Source organism: Rhinolophus sinicus, chromosome 1 (assembly GCF_057876585.1).
Source record: "Rhinolophus sinicus isolate RSI-liver-muscle chromosome 1, RSI-T2T, whole genome shotgun sequence".
Lineage (NCBI taxonomy): Eukaryota > Metazoa > Chordata > Mammalia > Chiroptera > Rhinolophidae > Rhinolophus > Rhinolophus sinicus.
In genome coordinates, this window is record NC_142501.1 from 126,920,380 (window position 1) to 126,939,029 (window position 18,650).

Here is an 18,650-nt window from a genome sequence, read left to right on the forward strand (position 1 = left end):
CTGTCGACTTCTATGAGGAATGCTGCATATTTCTCAACTTTCTCAAGTATATACATTATAAGAAAAAATATACAATAATAATAAAATAATACAAATAAATAAAATAATACACAAAGCAGAATGAAAGCCAGAGTTTAAGGAGTAAGTGCATTATAAAGACCATAAAACTATAATAAATTAATTGCAATGAAAATACAAAAGACGCCGCCGTTGAAAATCAGGATCCTAAAACACTTTATATATTTAATCAGCTAGAGCTTAACTGTTGACATGTTAGGTTTCATACATACCTGTCTTCTCATTTGTTCTGATGTCTTCATTAGATCCTGTCTCTCAGCTTCTGGATTCATGCGATCATGTGCTATAACTTCCAGTGAAGCCTCTGGCAGAGATTGTTCGTTTAGGTTGTCAGCTAGCTCTTGTTGCAGTTGTGTCCCAACCACCTAGGAAGATGTTTCTGTTACTGATTTTATATTCACGTGATACTGAATTACGTTGATAAGCTGTAAGTCTAACGTGTTAATATAACACATAACGTGAAAGAGATCACCGCATGCATCAATGCACCTTCTTTTCCTCTCACGGACAGTCTGCTGTTTACTGAATCCGCGAAGAGACACAGAAGGTGTTATCCCCAATCACCGTTAGGTTATTTGAACAACCGATTCAGCCCCACTGCCGTGCTCCCCTGATGAGTCTGCAGAGCTTTACAGTCTACTGACGTCTCAAAGGGAAATGGGTGCGTCGGTGGCACTCGTGGTAGCACAGTCTACCTTGTGGAAAGTGTGCCTCTTTTTTATCTCAGGCTGAGATTGACTTCAGAGGTCCTCACATATGCAGTCCTCTGCTCACATCCTTCCTAGAGATTCCTATATCTTAGAAGAAAACAACCGCCTTTCAACGGCCTTCAGGGTCCCATGGAACCTGGCCTCGACCTCCCCGCCGGTTACACGTGAATCCTGCCACCCCTCACTCGTCAGAAAATGGAGATCCAATGCCAAATTAATAAACCACAGACAGCTACAATTCTTTCTTTTTGAATTGGACAAACCTATGTCCAAATGATAGTAATTGGGCCTTCTGATCAGAAATATGAATAAATCATTTGTAAAAACATTCAAAGAAAATGAAATGTAGCAGTGGGAAGATTAAATCACATATACTTTCGCTAAAACTCAGCACAGTTGTCCCAAATTGTGATTTAATGAAAATGTATCTTCCTGTAAAGAGTTGAGCGATCATAAGAGTACATTATTTGAAAAGGAAATATTTCCATATGTAAATCAAATTGACATGACTATCAACCAGATTATAACAATTTAAATGTATAGGATGCTACTGAAGGAAAGAAGCAATATATTGAGGGACGGCGTCTACACTTTGGGTCATCTGGGAAATCTAGGATTAACTGTCTAGGTAATGCACTGAATGGAACCTGAATCTCCAAAAACTTTGGAGACAGGAGCCTGTCTGTTGATCTGCTTCACAATGGTATTACACTGTGGTGACAGAAATATTCAATTATTATTTTACCAGGACAAGACTAAATTGATAATATCAATCTATATCTATTAACAAATTCTGCTTTGGAATTTTAAGGGCAACACAATGTCTTTCCTCAAAGTGAAGCACCTCGCAGGTCTAATTTTTATTTGCTGGATACAATGTATGCTTTTAAGCTGCGACAGCAAATACCTTTGTAGCATACATAGTTTTAACATTCAACGACATTCAACATTTCCCCATCGTCAAAGACCTGAACATTGCCTTTTCTTGCAGGAAATTTGAAAACTATGTATCTCTGTGGACACTTACTTCTCTTCCTGCTTCAGGGTTTCCGAGCCGATGCAGCCTTGCAGTGACGTCAGTGCAGCGACTGATTACCTCCTTATTGCGCTCCTCCAACGCACGGTCTAGTTTCTCAGACTGAGTTTGACATAATTTTACCATATCCTGAATCTGGTTTTGGATAGTCATTGCTCTCTTTTCATTCATAGCTTCGCTAAGAACATCTCTTATGTGGTGGAACTCAGTTTCTAGGCTACTGAATTTACTTTCAACGTTAGAAAGTCGTTGAGAAAGAATCTCGTTGTTATGTTTGAGGTGAGACATATCGAAATTCAGTTTGTCCCGTAAACCAAACAGTTCCTTTCTTGCTCTCTGGACAAAAAGCTGTATGCATCTTTCGGATTCTTGACTCTGCTCCAAAGCTTGGATAGCAGTAAACAGTTCAGAACGGTAGGATTCAACTTCTGTTTCCAGTCTTTCTCTGTTTTGTTTTTCACTCCTCAGTTCGAAGGTTAGTCTTTTATTCTCAGCTGTCAGAACATTCAGCTGTCGATGATATTCAAACATTGTTTCCCTTAGCGTTTCCTCATTTAGTTTTATTGTGTTTTGAAGATGGTCAGTCTTTCCTTTTACAACTGCCATGTCCTCAAAATACTTTTTTTCCATTTCCTGATGCTTATTTTTAACTGTGTCTAGTTCCAGTCTTAATATGACAATTTCACGCATCAGATCTTTTTGTTTTTCATGACTCTCAGAAACCTAAATAAAAGAAAAAAGACTTGTAGCTAGCTCTCAATGAAATGACATATCGTGATAGCCTCTCAAATTACAGAAGAACCTATATGTTTGTACAATGAAAAGCTTGCAATAAATGGATATCCCACTGATTGCAATAAATGGGTATCCCAAATCTCCAACTTTATACAAGCATAAATTTCCCAACGTTCACAAATTTAATATAAGATGCTGAATCCATGAAAGTGAAAAACAGAATTTTCAAATCCAAAGAGAATTTTAAGAGTCTCAGATTTGGAAAAGATACACAATGAGAAGGCATAAATGGTTAAGAAATCGACACGCACTTTAAAATAGAGTTTACAGTTTGAGAATATAGTAAATCCACAGTAAAAGTATAAACTCTGCATATGTTCGGATACATTAAATTTCCTAAAGTTCTTTTTTTCTGAGACTATTCCATAGATATTCTAATTTCCCAATATTTTCATAGTCAGTTATGAAAATTACATCTTGTAATGACTGATACATCCAGGCATTACACTAAGTTGTTATTTACATGGATGAACTCAGTATCTGTCACAATCTGACACAGAGAGATGGAAAAGATCAGCACGTTCAGGATTTTCCCCAGGACTTCAGACTCTACAACACTGTTCTCGCACCAAACCCAGTGTTTCCCCTCATGTTAATACATAAATTGAAGGGGTCTTAGAAATTCACGAAGTTATTTGCTGCTCAGTAACTTTGATGTCCTCTTCATAATGTTTAAAGTAGTTATAAATATGACATAGGGGGAAACATACTGACCTATTAGACTGGGAATAAAATTCTCATCAGTAAATTATCACGGGATATATCCTGGCATATCATCTGCTTCGGAAGTTCATTGTACTGAAATAGGATGCTACTGGGAGCAAATTGTGACTTTTCTCAGAAGGAGGAGAATGAATGCAAAATATGGTCTCCGGCCTGGCTACACATTAGCATCAGTGGAAGTGAAAACTAATCTCTGTATTAATACAGCAAGGGGATAAAATCACTGCCGAACACTGGAACACCTATTGATAATAGCAATAGTTTTGAGATTACAGAAAGCTCGTAGATTCTTACAAAAATTATTGAAAGCCTTCTGTAGGGCTGAGACCACTGTGAATGTCACTACTTTCTGTTGGACATAAATGGATTTGAATCAAGAACATCATTTACTGCAACGGACCAAAAATGTCCCTGCACATAGAACACACACACACACACACACACACACACACACACATACACAACACTCTCTCACACACAAATGCACTCTTATACACATGCACACACACACATTCTTATACACCCACACACTCTCACACACACACAAACATTCTTATACACACACACACACAGACACACACACATAGACCCACAAACACACACATACATATGCTTTTAAAATCGTGAAGATTTCCCGTATGTACTGTGTTGGTTCTAAAAAACATATACGCACACAAATACACATGTGTTTGAAAATGACTAAACAAAATATCTCAGAATTCTTTTTCTTAACATCTATTTCTTTCTCCTTTTGTTTGCAAAAGTTGTTAGTCAGAATTGTGTCTTGCAACATTCTGTCATTCTGCTCTCGAGAACGTCTCCTCTGAGTGTCATTTTGCTCCAGTGCCACCTAGCGAATCCAGTATGAACCAAGTAAAATTAGAATATAATTAAAATTTAATTGTTAAACTTCTTAATCGATGTTCACTTACTCCCAAATTCATGGACTACAACTAGGAAGTGGCAGATAAAGTGCCTCAGTCGAAAGTGAGAGAAAAACATGAGCCTGCCAATCTAATTCTGTCCCTCTTTGAACTAAACAATTCGTTAGATGTTAAATCCACCCAAAAATGAATTAGTAGATGATTGTTAATGTTACAGAGGCTTCCTCCCTTAAAATATTTCACCCCACTGTATCTTTATTAGTGAGTACCTACAGGGAACCTAACAACTTTTTTAAAGCTTAATACCTGGAGAAGAGGCAAACTTTAAGTTATTAGGAGCCAAAATCATTCACATGAAACAGAAAGAGAAGCAAATTCATAAACAATAATTCAAAGTATATACTGTGAATGCGTTATGCATTCATAGAGTTACCTGTTGCATCCTGTTCCAATTGATTCTAATACCCACTGAGGTGAGCAGATAGCAACAATGAGTAACCCTGACTCATTTCCTACACCAAAATGAAAGGAACTCGAAAGTGAATGCTTGTACCCTAACCCAGAAGGTCTCATCATGCAGGGTGTGATTCTCTTAATAGGCAGGTGAGTTGATCTCATGACCCCATCCTCTCCCTCAATGTAGACTCGGAAGTCAACGACACAGAGGTCCCAAGGCAGAGTCCATCTCTAACCCCGGCCTTAGTGAGTAGCCATACAAAACTCCAAATTTTGAACCACTGAGAATGATGACTCCTTTCACATGAGTCCGACTCAGTGGTCAGCATTTGTACAGTGTCCATAACTTCAACTGTTTAATCGTCTGATTCAAGGGTCGATGGTACCTTCTTTATCAGGTAAGAAAGTTATAACAATGAAGAAGCAAACAATATTCAGGACTTTTGTTTTGTTTTGTGTTTTGCTTTTTGCCTCAATTCCAGGAATCAAATTGATTTACAAGTAGCTATAGATTCTAACAATATTTCAAGTTTCATAAGCAGTTCAAATGTGATGAAAATAATATTCCATTATGACCTCTTGACTCTGAAAAGGCTACCTTGAAAGTGAACTTCAATGGACTATGTTACGCTATTGATGCATAAAAATGACATTATACTAGAAATTTAAAAGAAAATGTTCACGTACATGACAGTGGTTATTTTCACTTCCATCAAGCCTCACTTGTTCTTTCTCTGATTCCGTGCTTAAGTGTATCTCTGTGGAGAAATCTATATATTAGTTAAAATGAACTACTCAGGACACTGTGATACAAACTGTCGTCTCTATAAAAACAGAAAATAACATGGTATCAATTGAGAGTTAAGCTTAGTCTTTCACTGAACACTGACTGAAAAATACTTCTGATTATCTAAAACCGCAACAAACTATTTGGGAAATCACTGATGTCAAAAAGTTGAAGGCATAACAAACATGGCAAAATCCACTCACGAATTCATTCACCCAACTTCAACGAAAAAGCAGTCAGACACAAAACACATTTTATAAATACGGGAAGACAGATCAAGTCGCAGTGTACTCTGTTCTCTACCCCCTCAGAGTACCTTTTCCACAACACCCTAAGATTCAACTGCAACATCTTTCACGGTTTCCAGAATCTGTGTTACGGTTTATGCCTTTATCGGTGTACACTTTTCCTCATACCTGAAATGTTGTCCTCTACTATTCTGACAAAGTCCCTTTCGTCTTTGAGGATTCAGCACTGGGCTTTAAGGAAGAACAGAGGTAAGAGGGGACAGGCTACGTGGACACAGCTGCGAAGGAAGTACAATGCAGCATATTCTCAACGATCCCCTTACGACTGGAAAAGTCACCTCTGAAGTACATAAAGCCATAGAAAATCCAAGCAATACTTCAATATTTGGTTTCAGAAGGTGCTTTTTCAGTAACACCGAATAGAGTTATGACTAATTCTTGGGAATTAATGCAGGGCTATAAAACTAAAGTTAAGAAACCACATTTCATCTCAATAGACAATCTTTCGACCTCTTCCTACGTTTCCCATCTGGTTCAATCATTCTACACATAATCCTGCCGCCCACTCCCCAGTGTCCGCTCAATGTTACTCTGAAGGAAATCATGCTGTCAACGCATTCTGATTCTTATTTACATCAGTGTTGCTGTGGTTACAGCAAGAATGCAAATGTCTTGCTGAAAAGTATTCCGTTTGGACGTCTGTTGCATAAATGGGGTGAACATTAAGTAGGTGTTGCCACAAAATGATTTTTGGTAAGTCAGAAAACAATGGTGAAGCCGCACAGAGGTGGCATAGGGTTGAACTCTTTCTGTTTCTTTATTATGTTCTTTGCTCTCTCTGTTTTCTGGTAGCTGCGATTCACACGAGTCACAGAGCCTAGAACATCCTAACAGAAACATACCTCCAATTGGAATCTCAATAATTCTTTCTGTCTTTTTTCTTTTTTCAATTCTTAATGGTAAAAAAGGATCCTAAGACCCCAAAGTTTTCAAAGATGGTGTGTATCAAATATTCATTCTGATTAATTTCTCCGGGCAGTTTAAATAATCAAACACACCATAAGCTCGCCTGCCCACACACACACACACACACACACACACACACACACACACACATAGAGTCTGCTAATCAGAACATCAAGTTAGCCTAAGATCATTGGTGTAACACACTAAGATGACGTAAATTGAAAACATACATTGACATGTTAGCAATTGGGGGTTTCCTTTAGGGAAACGTCAACATTCAAATGAGCATTTTAGGATACTGGGAAAAAGTTCGTGTATGATAATAAAATTCTGGGAACCCCTATTAAATACATGAATTCCAAACTGGGAAATTTAGAGTGTCAAAAAAAAAAGTAGAAATGTGTGCTTAGTTAAAGCGCACATTTTTTAAATCTCTTTTTCTTATTCTTGGAAATATCTTTTTGTTTCAAAAAGGGTACCAACAATGACATCTATATTATTTATGTCAAATCAATCAATTACATTTGAAAAATGAAAAAAAAAGGAATGAGGAAGAAGAAGACTGTGAGCATGTAAAAGATAACATTTTTTATCTGAAGAATGGATCAATGGGAAAGCTGAGGATAGAATGCCACAGAATATCTTGACTGCAATACATCAGAAACATTGATACCATCACGCTACAAGTATTTATCATGGTCTTCAATTTGACCTGTAATTGAAGAAGCACACAGTTGTGTTAAGAGTTCTGTTGAATGCATAATTCATTTGAAAAGGACAAAGTGTTATGAATCCATCAGCTGGGATATACAATTATAGAATAGCAGTTCATAAAAATATTCACTTCTTTCCAAACCTATGGGGGCTACTAGTGTGCCTACACTTCTTGTATCATCTACTTGACAGCCATCAAAAAGTTTCTCGATCTGCTCATGCAAAAAGGTGTATCAAACTTCTCCAAGAAACGATGTAGGATGAGTTTTCAATATGATATATGATATTGAAAGAGGAAAAATTAATTCAACAACACAGAAATATTAGATATCAAAAAACTTCTACATTTCAAAATCGGTGTAACATTTACTGAAAACAAAAATCTTAACCCTTAGGGAATGAAATCTCTAATTTCTTTTTTTTCCAATCTTAGTTTTCCTTTGGTATCTCATGCTAGACTTTAAAGGACTTTTATGAAACAGCCATTTTATCAAAGAATTAACTCCTAAAACACAACAGCCATGTGCTCTATTCAAACTCATCTCGTTGGAATAACAAATACCAGAGTAACCTATTTATCTTGGCTGCCTGAGAATCCTGAGGAGATAAATGAGTGGCTACCGTTTATCCTATTCCAGCACTTCCTCCTGCTTCCAGGATTCTCTGGAGCAGCAATGATCTCACCTTCTGTTTCAGAGCAAATACACTGAAGCCATCCAAATGAGGTCTCTCACATTGCCTCATCGACTCCAAAATTACTTAGATGAAACCATTTTCATTCTTTCTGTGGATTATCCCCACAACTTTTTCTTTCCTCTCTGTTTAGTGCTAGTATCTTACAGCTATCACTTCTATTTCTTCATTTTCTTGCTTCCCTTTGGTCGTAAACAAGGTCAGAAAAACACACGCAAAATAATGCTGTTCCTCGATCCTGTTATGTCTTCAAGTATCCGATGCCTCCTCTTCCAGAATTCTCTGAAGAGAAGTCAGCCCCCTCTCTGCACAGAGCATGGTCTGTGGACCAGCACCTTGGTGCCCCTCATTCCTTGTGAGACATGCGGATACAAGACCTGCTGCTATCATTTCCCCCGAAATGCAACTGCATTCGGAGTCATGGACTTTCTCATGGACATCTGGTCAGGTTATTGCCACCCTGAATAGCCCATAACTGATCCTGCTCTCTGCTTCATTCCAATGCTCTTATTTTGCTCTATAGGATACTACCCTATGAAGTAATAGCATTTTATATGGCATTAAGTTATATACATTTACAGCTGGCCACATAGACTTAAGTTGATCGATGGTGGATAAATAGAGTTCTACGTGGCCACTTATCTCAATCCGCAAACTCGTCCCTACGAGAAGAAAAGCTTGGACACGTTTTGGTACTGGAAGCTCTCTTTCTATTCTTCCCATATTTCAAAAATTCTGCTCTTCCTTTTTCTAAACAATTATTTACTAGCTTATGCTCTGTATACCTGATTCATTTTCCTTCATTGACTCCCCATAATTTCTGCCTTTGTCCTTCTTCATTCCTCTTTTATTCTTTTCCTTTCTTTATTTCCTGACTCTCGTGACGGAATATCTTGAAATGGAACAAATAATTGAGCTCCTGTGGTTGCACTCCCATTTGAATCTGTTGCTGATAACTGAGCACTATACAACTTTTGTCCTTTTCACTTCATTTTCCTCAGTAGGCGTCTAATAGGTGATGTCCTTTGGCTATTAGACTATATCATATTCATGTTTCAAGTCAACAATCAGGTGAATGACTTTATTCCACAATTCAGGTCTTACCTTCGACTTGTGCAGGAAGTACATATTTTCCTCTTTGATCGTCAGCGAACAGGAAAGGATCAACATACTTCTTTGGACGTCTTCCAGGAGTACTCTGTTAAAATTTATATCCATCATGAGTTGTATAATGATGTCTAATCCATCCTAAGAACATATCTGAATTCCCCCCTTTAAAAGGAATTAGACTGAACGATAAGACAAGCATGTCTTATAAACCAAACCATCTAAAAGAAGACGATGTCTAGACCGGCCTCCTCTTTCGTCTTCATTTGGCTCCTGTCTGACTCTAAAGTGCACATGGAACCAGAGCAAAGGCTCTCACAGACACAACACTGCTGTCTACGCTCACTTCACCAAGGAACTAACTTCAAACCCCGAAATCTACTTTGCATTCCCACCAGCATGGTAGGACACTTTGAAAATAAGTATGTGCACAAAAACGTTAAGAAGTGCACTTAATCCAAGTTTTAAATATTTCAACTGACAGAACTGCTTTAGTGCAAAATAAGATGGTTGACATGATAAGAAACGTTGGTGTACATCACGTTGCGGATAAACAGAACTATTTTGAACTTACTTCATTTTGGTAAACAAGGGCTTGGAAAAAGCAAACTATTATTTGATAAAATGTTTTGATAGGAAAAGTGGTTGAATGAAATGGCAAGGAAGTCAGAAAAATATTCCTTTAAACTATCTTTAAATAATAGCCAAAACTTTTACGTAGTTATGAGCTCTTCAGAAATATTACAGTTTAAGTTTCCATTAGGGGAAAAAATAAGAATATATGTTTAGTAACCATCTAAAATAGGCCAGGCACTAATCATGCACATTGTATTTCTCTTCTACACAAAACAACAGATATAAAGATGGTTTCATGATGGTTACCACACTGCCTGCTTCCTGGCCTTTCTCAGACATCGGAGTAAATGACGAGCAGTGCGATCCACTGTTGTCTCTGTCCAGCAGGTTTTGCTTCTAGACCTTCACACGACTGGCTACTTTTCATGCTTCACTTGGCAGCTTTGTCACACTCAGAGAGGACTTTTCTGACCACTTAAATTCAACTCCCACTCCCATTCCTACTGTACCCCCCTCCCCCCTTATTCTCTACCTAACAGTCTCCATTTTCTTTATGGGAAGATTGCGTTGTGTACTTGTTTTTCTGGACCTACCACGACAGCTTAACCCCCTCAACTTCTACACTCAGTGCCAAACTGCCCGGCACACGGTTGGTATCCAATAACAGACATTTGCTTCAAGAAGGCCTCACGCCCCAAACCACTACAGACCTTTGGGACACGGCCAGTCACCGTCTCCTGAACCTTAACACCCCCAAATTAGAAATCCACATGTCCCTTTTAACTTTCCCGTTCTGTTCTTGTCACCACTGCCACTCCTTGGCCTTCAGGTTACGGAAAGTGTCCCGATATTAATAAGTCACTACAAGCCACTGTGATCACTGTGTCTTATATTTCCACAGCACCCTTTACAGTTCACAAAGTGTTTGCAATTTTGCTATCACATCTGTTCATTACACATACCTGAAAGGTAGGTGTGACTACCATCGTTATGAATCAGATCACCGACATGGGCAGGTTAAAAAGTTTTCCAAGATCCCATAGTTAGTAGGTGACCAATCCAGGATGCTAACACGTTCCCAGACTTCAAATAAACTGCTTGTATCGTTAGGCAGCAGACGCATATATCAAAATCACTCCCTTCCTATCTCTTTTCACAGTTTTCACCTCAGATTTGCTCATCATTACTTTGTACTTATATTACCACAAGTTGGTTGACAGAAAGTTACCCAATGCCTGCTCTTTTAACTGAACAAGACTGCGTGGAAGGAGCGAGTAAATGCTTTCACAGACACAATACTGATCTACGTGCACATTAAACCAGCGCTCAGCTCTGGTTTGGAACAATTCTTGAGTTTCGGGGAAAGTTAACTTCAGAACCCAAACTGATTCCTTATGACCTTGAAGGCTTCAGTGTTTTGTATTGTACTACGCTGCCTTCTTTCAGGGAAACTTGCAGTTAGCAGAATTGTGCTAGGCAGTCTTACTATATTCAGCACATAGCGCTTGTATTAATAATAGGTTAAACCATGAGAAAACAATTTGTATGGGGAAATGCAGAGGTGAGAAAGTACAGTCAAAGCCTACCTCCTATGTGTCCACATCACTGAATGCTGATATTTAAGTAATAACGGTAATAAAAATAATAATGAAAGATAGTACCTCAGAATCCCCGGGTGATTTTACATCTTCTTCTTCTCCTAATCCTAATGCTGACATGTGGACTATAAAATGCAGTCACAGAAACATTAATGTGAATATTTATTACTATGCATTTTAAATACACATTCAAGTCTATCTCCATTCTTGAATATCAGATAAAAGCCATAGTAGAGAAGAATTACAGAGGGTTGATATATTTGTAAGAAGAAATGTTGGTAGTAGTTGTGATACATTTGAAGAAACTTAGCAAAAACAAAAGTACTTAATAGAAATGAATATCACATTTGGAACTACACAGGCTATATTTTTTTCTACCAACATTGAAGCTATTAAAAATTCATAGGTAGTCATTGAAATACCACTTCTATTATTTTGGTGAACTCCATCAACGTGAGTCAAATTATCGTTTTTGGTGTGCTCTTGTGGAGCACTTTCAATAATATCCATACCATTTTCTTTTTTTCTGATTGCCGGTTTTGTTGGTTTGTCCTATAAACACAAAACAAAACAAAAACCCAACTTAATAACACAGCATATTCATTTACTTGCTCATTAACTCACTCATTCCATCAGTTTTCAAGACCACAAACATTAACCGTATTCATCAAATCATAGGCGCTAACCCCAGAGAAGCTGAAAATATAAATCCCAGAAGTTGTCCTAATTCTAGTCTGGTTAGAGGTACATGAGAACCGTTAGAAAAGTATCGCTGGCTGTTTGGACACTTGAACTGAATAAAGTAGAGTAAGTGCAGCTCAGGAGGTGCTGCAAAGCTGGGCTGCACCTTGAAAGTTATGCTAAGTACAGAGGGAAGGCGAGAGAAGGGATTCTAGAAAGGGCAGCAGGAACAAAACATGAGGTATGAGTCAATATAGGAAGGGAGGGTACCAAAGGAAGAGGTAAACCGGAACCACTGAGAATGGGATGGAGAGATAAAACTGCAAGATCAGAACCAAGCCAAAGAAGGCAAGTGTCAGGTAGCACATGAATTTTACCCTCATGTCATGGACAGCCATTCATCAAGCAGAGTTGCTGCATCATTGGAAATATATTTTAGGACAGTGAGTCTAGCTGCAATTTAAACGGGAACATAAGGGATGCAATGCTACAAAAGAGTACTTCAAAATTAAATGTGAGAAAGTGAATCACGGTAGTAATTTCTAAAAAATGGCAGGCACGTAGAAAATATGAAAGTTGGTGAGTCACTGGATGTGGTGATTCCAGGGAGAGCTGGGGTCCAGGATTTTTCTTGCTTCGGTATTTCAATGGTGCTATTTGCTACGTTGGGGAAAACAGATGACGGAGTAGACTTGAGACAGTCAGGAAAAAAGGAAGTTTCGGGGCATGAGTTCACTTTGCGACATATCAAATTTGAGCCACCCAGGGGACTTAGAAGGAAAATCTGCATAGATACATTTAAGTAGAAATAGATGACTTTACTCAGAAAAAGTGTATGATTTAAGGAGATAGATGTTTATCAAACATACTCAGCTGATATCATTCAATAATGTAAAGCCTACACAGATCTTGTGAAACTTTAAAAATAAAACAAGAGCAGACGTATAGAAACGTGGGATTCAATTCTCCAATTACATATTTCAAAACCTAAAATATAAAATACCTTTTATGGATATATGTAACTTCTTATTTCTGGGTTATTATCATAATAAACATTTTAAATTTAATGAAAAAAATTGTCAATCACCAATTCATGATGCTACTAGAAGACAACTATTTAAAAATTATTTATAAAAGATAAGATTAAAATAGTAGAAGAGAAATTCTTATGTGATTACAGAATCACAAGTCATTTTGAAGCACTGCTATATGTATGAAAGATATGCAAAACCCCGTTTTAAAATTCACATGGTTTCCTTATTTCCCTGAGAACAAACAGTACAATAGAAGTCTAATGACCTATCTACTGCATATAACATGGTAGTTAAATACTGCAGGGAAAATCTAGTGTAAGGACAGTAATAAAATGAGGATTATCCAAGTTGAAGATTTAAAAGTCTTCAAATACATCAACGATTGTCATGCAGGACTGAAAGAAGAAAGGGACTAAGAAATCAAGTGACCAGGATGTCTGAGTTTGAGACACGAAAGAATTTTCAACTTACCTTTAACAACTATGGACACCAAAATTAATAAAGTTTCTTAAGAATAATATGAAATGAACCAATTGCCGAAGAGGATTTAAAAAGTAAAAAAAATCATCTCAGAGAGAATGTTGTATACTCTGGTGATAATGTTTTCTTCCTGATAAATGTTGACTTTACAATAACGAGTATTTTATATTAGAAAAATATCATGAATTGTGATTTCATCCTTTGATGTGTGCATATGTGTCCACTAATGTGTCCACAGATATTATTATGAAAAGATCACTCAGAATCTCTAGCCCCCAAAGCTAGGTCAGCTGCCCATCGTCTCACAGCTGGGAAATGGTCCAGTGTGGGCGCAAGCCCAGGCCGCCTGGCTCCCAAGCCAGAGACCACATTCTGCTCAACCCGTTTTCTCCGCACCCAGCTCCCATGTCACGATGTCCTCTGTTTCGGTCCTCCCTTTTGTCCCCGCTTCCCGAACAAGGCCTGAAGTGAAGCCCAGTGCTAGGCACACAGAGAACAGAGAGCAGGGGCTGCTGAAGTCTGTGCGCCCTCGCAGCCCGGCTCAGTCTGATCCTCCCCTGGAGCACGCTGCAGACTGGAGCCCGGAGAGGTGCCCCGCATCAGTGCTGATGGCAAATCAGCTGGCTGTCCATCCATAGGGGACCCAATAAACAAGTCATGTGACTTCTGCGCAGTGGAATTCTCTGCAGCCACTGCAAAGAACAAAGAAGCCCCTTGGAGAGCAACATCCAGACATATTGTTAAGTGAGGAAGGCAAGAGCAGAAGACACGTTTTAAATGAGCCATTTGATTGTTTTTAAATATGTACCATGATCTTAATGTCATTGACTGATTAGTGCTGTGATAGTATTCTTTGTTCAGTGAGGTCACAGTACACAAAACATAAAATCGACCATTTTAAAGGGAAAAATTGAGGAGAGTTTTGTACATTCACAATTGTGTACAACGATCATCTCTAGTTCCGAAACATTTCATGACACCAAAAAAGAACCCCATTCCAATTAAACAGTCACTCCCCATTCCCGCCACCACCAGCCCCAAGAACTACTAATCTGCCTTCTGTTGGTGTGGATTACCTTATGCTGCACATTTCAGACAAAAGGACTCATATAGTTAAAATTCTTTAAATATCAGTTCTACTGAAATAATAATTTATGTACTTTTTCTTTTAGAGAATTGCAGCTTAAATTTATTTTCTCATTCAACGAATAGAGATTAAGAACCTCATTTACATAATCAGAAATTTTAATTAACGAGAACCTGTACAAAATTCTCATTTATTTCTGCTGTGTTTGTCTTCAAAAAACTCAAATGTAAATGATTAAATGCTCCAATAAAGACATGAGGTGGCTGAATGGATAAGAAAACAAGATCCATATATATACGACATCAAATTTAAAAGTTTTGCACAGCAAAGGAAACCTTCAACAAAATGAAAACACAACCAAATGAATAGAAGATATTTGCAAATAATACATCTAATAAAAGGTTAATATCCAAAATACATAAGGAACTCAAAAAACGTAACACCAAAAACACAACAATGAATTAAAAAATGGGAAGAAAACCTGAGTGGACTTTTCTCCAAAGAAGTCACACTGGTGGCCAAGAGACGTAATGAAAAGATGTTCAATGATACTTATCATGAGAGCAATGCAAATTGAAAACGCAATGAGCTATCACTTCACACAGTCAGAATAGCCATCATCAATACATCAACAGACAAGTGTTTGGTGAAGAGGTGAAGAAAAGGGATCCCTCGTGTGCTGTTGGTGAGACTGCAAATCAGTGCAGCTGCAATGGAAAACAATACGGAGGTCCCTCAAAAATTGAAAACTAGAGCTACCACGAGACCCAGCATTCCTGCATCCAGGTATTTATCCAAAGAAATCCAAAACATTAATTCGAGAAGATACTTGATGTCATAGGCTTGTTGAGCATTATTAGCACTAATCAAGATACAGAAGTAAGCTAAGTGTCCATTGAGAAATATTGGATAAAGAAGAGTGGTACCTATACGCAGTCTCACAAGCAAGTTTGTGAACTTCCCACCTAGCTCTTACATAGGCAGCACTGTACAAACAGCTCAATAAGGTTTCATAACCTTGGTATATCAGTGTCTCACAGCTCCAGTTGTGTCGATGGGGTGGTATCTTGCTGAGTGGTGTTCATCTTTGTTGCTGCGTGATTTTGTGTGCTGTCACGACAATGTCTGAGGTTGAATTAGAACAATGAACACATATTAAATTTCTTGTTAAACGTGGCAAGAGTTGAAGTGAAATCTGGGACATTTTAGTCCAAGTTCATGGGAATAATGCCATGAAGAAAAAGACTGTCCGAATGGATTAAACGTTTTACTGAGGGGACAGAATGCGCCATGATGAAGACAGGTCAGGGTGGCCAGTAACAAGCAGAACTGATGCAAACATTGCAAAAATTCATTGAATTGTGCGTGAGAATCGTGGGCTGATTGTGACTTTTTACTTCTGTACCAAACTAAACATCGATACAGACACAGTTAGGAAAATCTGAACTGAAAATCTTGGCACGAGAAAGGTGTGTGCAAAAATATTCCCAAAGTAGCTCACCAATGAACAAAAGCAAAGGAGAGTGAAGTTTGCCAACACCTTTTGGGAGGCAAGACGATGTCTTGGGCCATGTTGTCACTGATGATGAAACATGGGTGTACCAACACAACCCTGAAACAAAGCGTCAAAGTGCACATTGGATGTCAGCCAATGCACCACGACCAAAATTTCCGTTAGCCCAAATCAACAGTCTAAACAAGTTGCTAACCTTTTTTGATATCAGAGGGATTATTCATTATGAATCTGTACAACTGGACAAACAGTGAACCAAGTTTATTGTCTGGAAGTGCAGAAAAGGCTGCCTGGAACAGTTAGATAAAAACGACCTGAATTTTTTGAGAACGAGTCATGGCTCTTGCATGACAACAATGCACCATCTGACACGATACTGTGTCTAAGGGAATTTTTAGCCAGTAAACAAATAAATGCTTTGCAATACCCTCCCTACTCACCTGATCTGGCCCCTAGTGATTTCTTTCTTTACCCAAAGACAAAGAGAATATTGAAAGGTAGACATTTTCATGACATTCATTACATCAAGGCTAATATGACAACAGCTCTGATGGCCATTCCAGAAAGAGTTCTAGAATTGCTTCGAAGGGTGAACTAGGCACTGGCTTAAGTGCATGGCTTTGAAGGTGACAATAGTGATATTCATCAATGAAGCACGCAGCATTTATTCAAGGATGAGTTCGCGGACTTAACTGTCGAGCGTCTTATACACTAAAATATGACTTGGACACTTAAAAAGATTTGAAATCTTACCACTGGCAACAACATGGGTAGACCTAGCTGGTATTATTCTAAGTCACATAAGTCACACAGAGAAAGACAAATACCACATGATTTCACTTATTTGTGGAATCTAAAACACAATAAATGAACAAAGAAAAGAGAAAAAATTCATGAATACAGACAACAAACTGATCACGGCCCGCTGTGAGGGCTTTTGGGGGGCTGGGTGGAAAAGTTAAAAGGATTAAGATTCCAAATAGGCAGTTACAAAAAGTCATGAGGCTGAGAAGTACTGCAAACATAGTCTAGTCAATAATATTGTAATAACTACATATGGGGCCCAGGGGACCACACTGATAGGGGATCACTTTGTAAGGTATATAAATGACTGACCTCTACGGTGTACACCTGAAGCTAACATAATACTGAATGTCAACAGAAACGGAAATAAAAGAAATTAAAAACAACAAGAAAAGATTTCTGAAATCTGACATTTTACCATACGGTTATTAAGAATCACTGCTTCTAGAATCATCATTTTAGGCAGAACATGTACTTTTCCATCAGATGAAGACATTTAAATATATTCATAATGCAATGATTTAGCATACAGTGGAATCCCTTTTAATATGGGTTTTGAGATAAAGAAATTCAGTTCTACTTTCCGCAATTTCCACTATTATTTTAATCTAAATGATGGACCCAGCACACGTGCAACTCATATAAAATAATATCAAATGTTAAATGAATGTAACTGAAGAACTAAGTAACAAGAAAGAAACAAGAAAACATCTCCTCCTCACAACTATATGATACCAAAATAAAAAGTGTAAAAAAAGAAACCTATATAAGATATGCTATGCAGTTTTAAAACTGCAAGGCTTCAGAAAGATTTCAGGACTATTACAATAAGTAACTGGATCCATTAAAGATTTCATTTAGGCAAGTGTATAAAAGTCACGCTGGTGTAAATAAGTGTCCCATTAAGAATCTTTCCCTTTCATCAGATATCATATCTCCTCTGCTGTGAGAAACCTCCCAATATAATTGTCCTATCACAGTGTATTTCCCAGCCCATTCTGGTTTTTCGTCCCCATCTTCAGTACTTAGAAGGGTTTAAACAAACAAACAAACAAACAAACAAACAAACAAAAAACACCTCAACTGGTCCTATCTTATAAACTGGTTTACTCCACCAATTTCTAATACAAACATAAAACAATGATAGGTGGACCCATACTAAACTGTAAGAGAAAGTACTACACAAAACCAAATGCAGAGTAAGGAACTTAATTTCACACAGGTGCACTTTACCTTGGGATCAACATTGAAGTCTTTATCCTGTGATGTAGACCGTGAACCATCAATGTCATGTTTGTAGGGAAAACTGTGGGGTAAAGATACACAAGAAAAATAAGTGAGTTCCTTCCTTTACAAAAGCAACAACAACAAAAACAGTGTGGTAGCTCAGCTATCTGCATATCAAATGAAGGGCCTTGATATAATTAAAATTTGGCCTGTTTGAAAACAGTTTTCCGTGCTCTATTTCTGCCTCCAACTCTCCCAACCTATGAAAGAGTGTGAAGATACACACTCTAAGTTTCCACAGCAAACAGTCACAGCGAATGAATTGGCAAAGCCTGAGATTGCTTTGTGTTCACCAGAAGTCCTGAAGGCTGCACTGAAAATCCAATTAATGGCTGACATAACTTTTGTAACCTGAACTGCGAGGAATCTGATAACCTAAATCGTGGTGGAAAG

General features: G+C 38.0%; 2 protein-coding genes across 3 annotated transcripts in view; both read right to left on the reverse strand.

Annotated features, from left to right (window-relative positions):
- Positions 1–9,275, reverse strand: part of LOC148759255 (ankyrin repeat domain-containing protein 26-like) — a 28,891-nt gene extending 19,616 nt beyond the window's left edge. The window contains exons 1-4 of the mRNA XM_088789332.1: positions 9,195–9,275; positions 5,370–5,440; positions 1,816–2,547; positions 291–443 (exon numbers count right to left, since the gene is read on the reverse strand). Coding sequence (XP_088645458.1) covers positions 291–443; positions 1,816–2,514 — 852 coding nt within the window. The 5' untranslated portion in view covers positions 2,515–2,547; positions 5,370–5,440; positions 9,195–9,275. The remainder of the gene's footprint in view (positions 1–290; positions 444–1,815; positions 2,548–5,369; positions 5,441–9,194) is intronic.
- A 2,241-nt stretch (positions 9,276–11,516) lies between these two features.
- The window catches only part of LOC148759256 (uncharacterized), a 51,861-nt gene continuing 44,727 nt past the window's right edge, over positions 11,517–18,650 (reverse strand). For both annotated transcript variants that reach the window (XM_088789335.1, XM_088789334.1), the window contains 2 exons: positions 18,204–18,276; positions 11,517–11,923 (listed from right to left, as the gene is read on the reverse strand). In XM_088789335.1, coding sequence (XP_088645461.1) covers positions 11,830–11,923; positions 18,204–18,276 — 167 coding nt within the window. In that variant the 3' untranslated portion in view covers positions 11,517–11,829. The remainder of the gene's footprint in view (positions 11,924–18,203; positions 18,277–18,650) is intronic.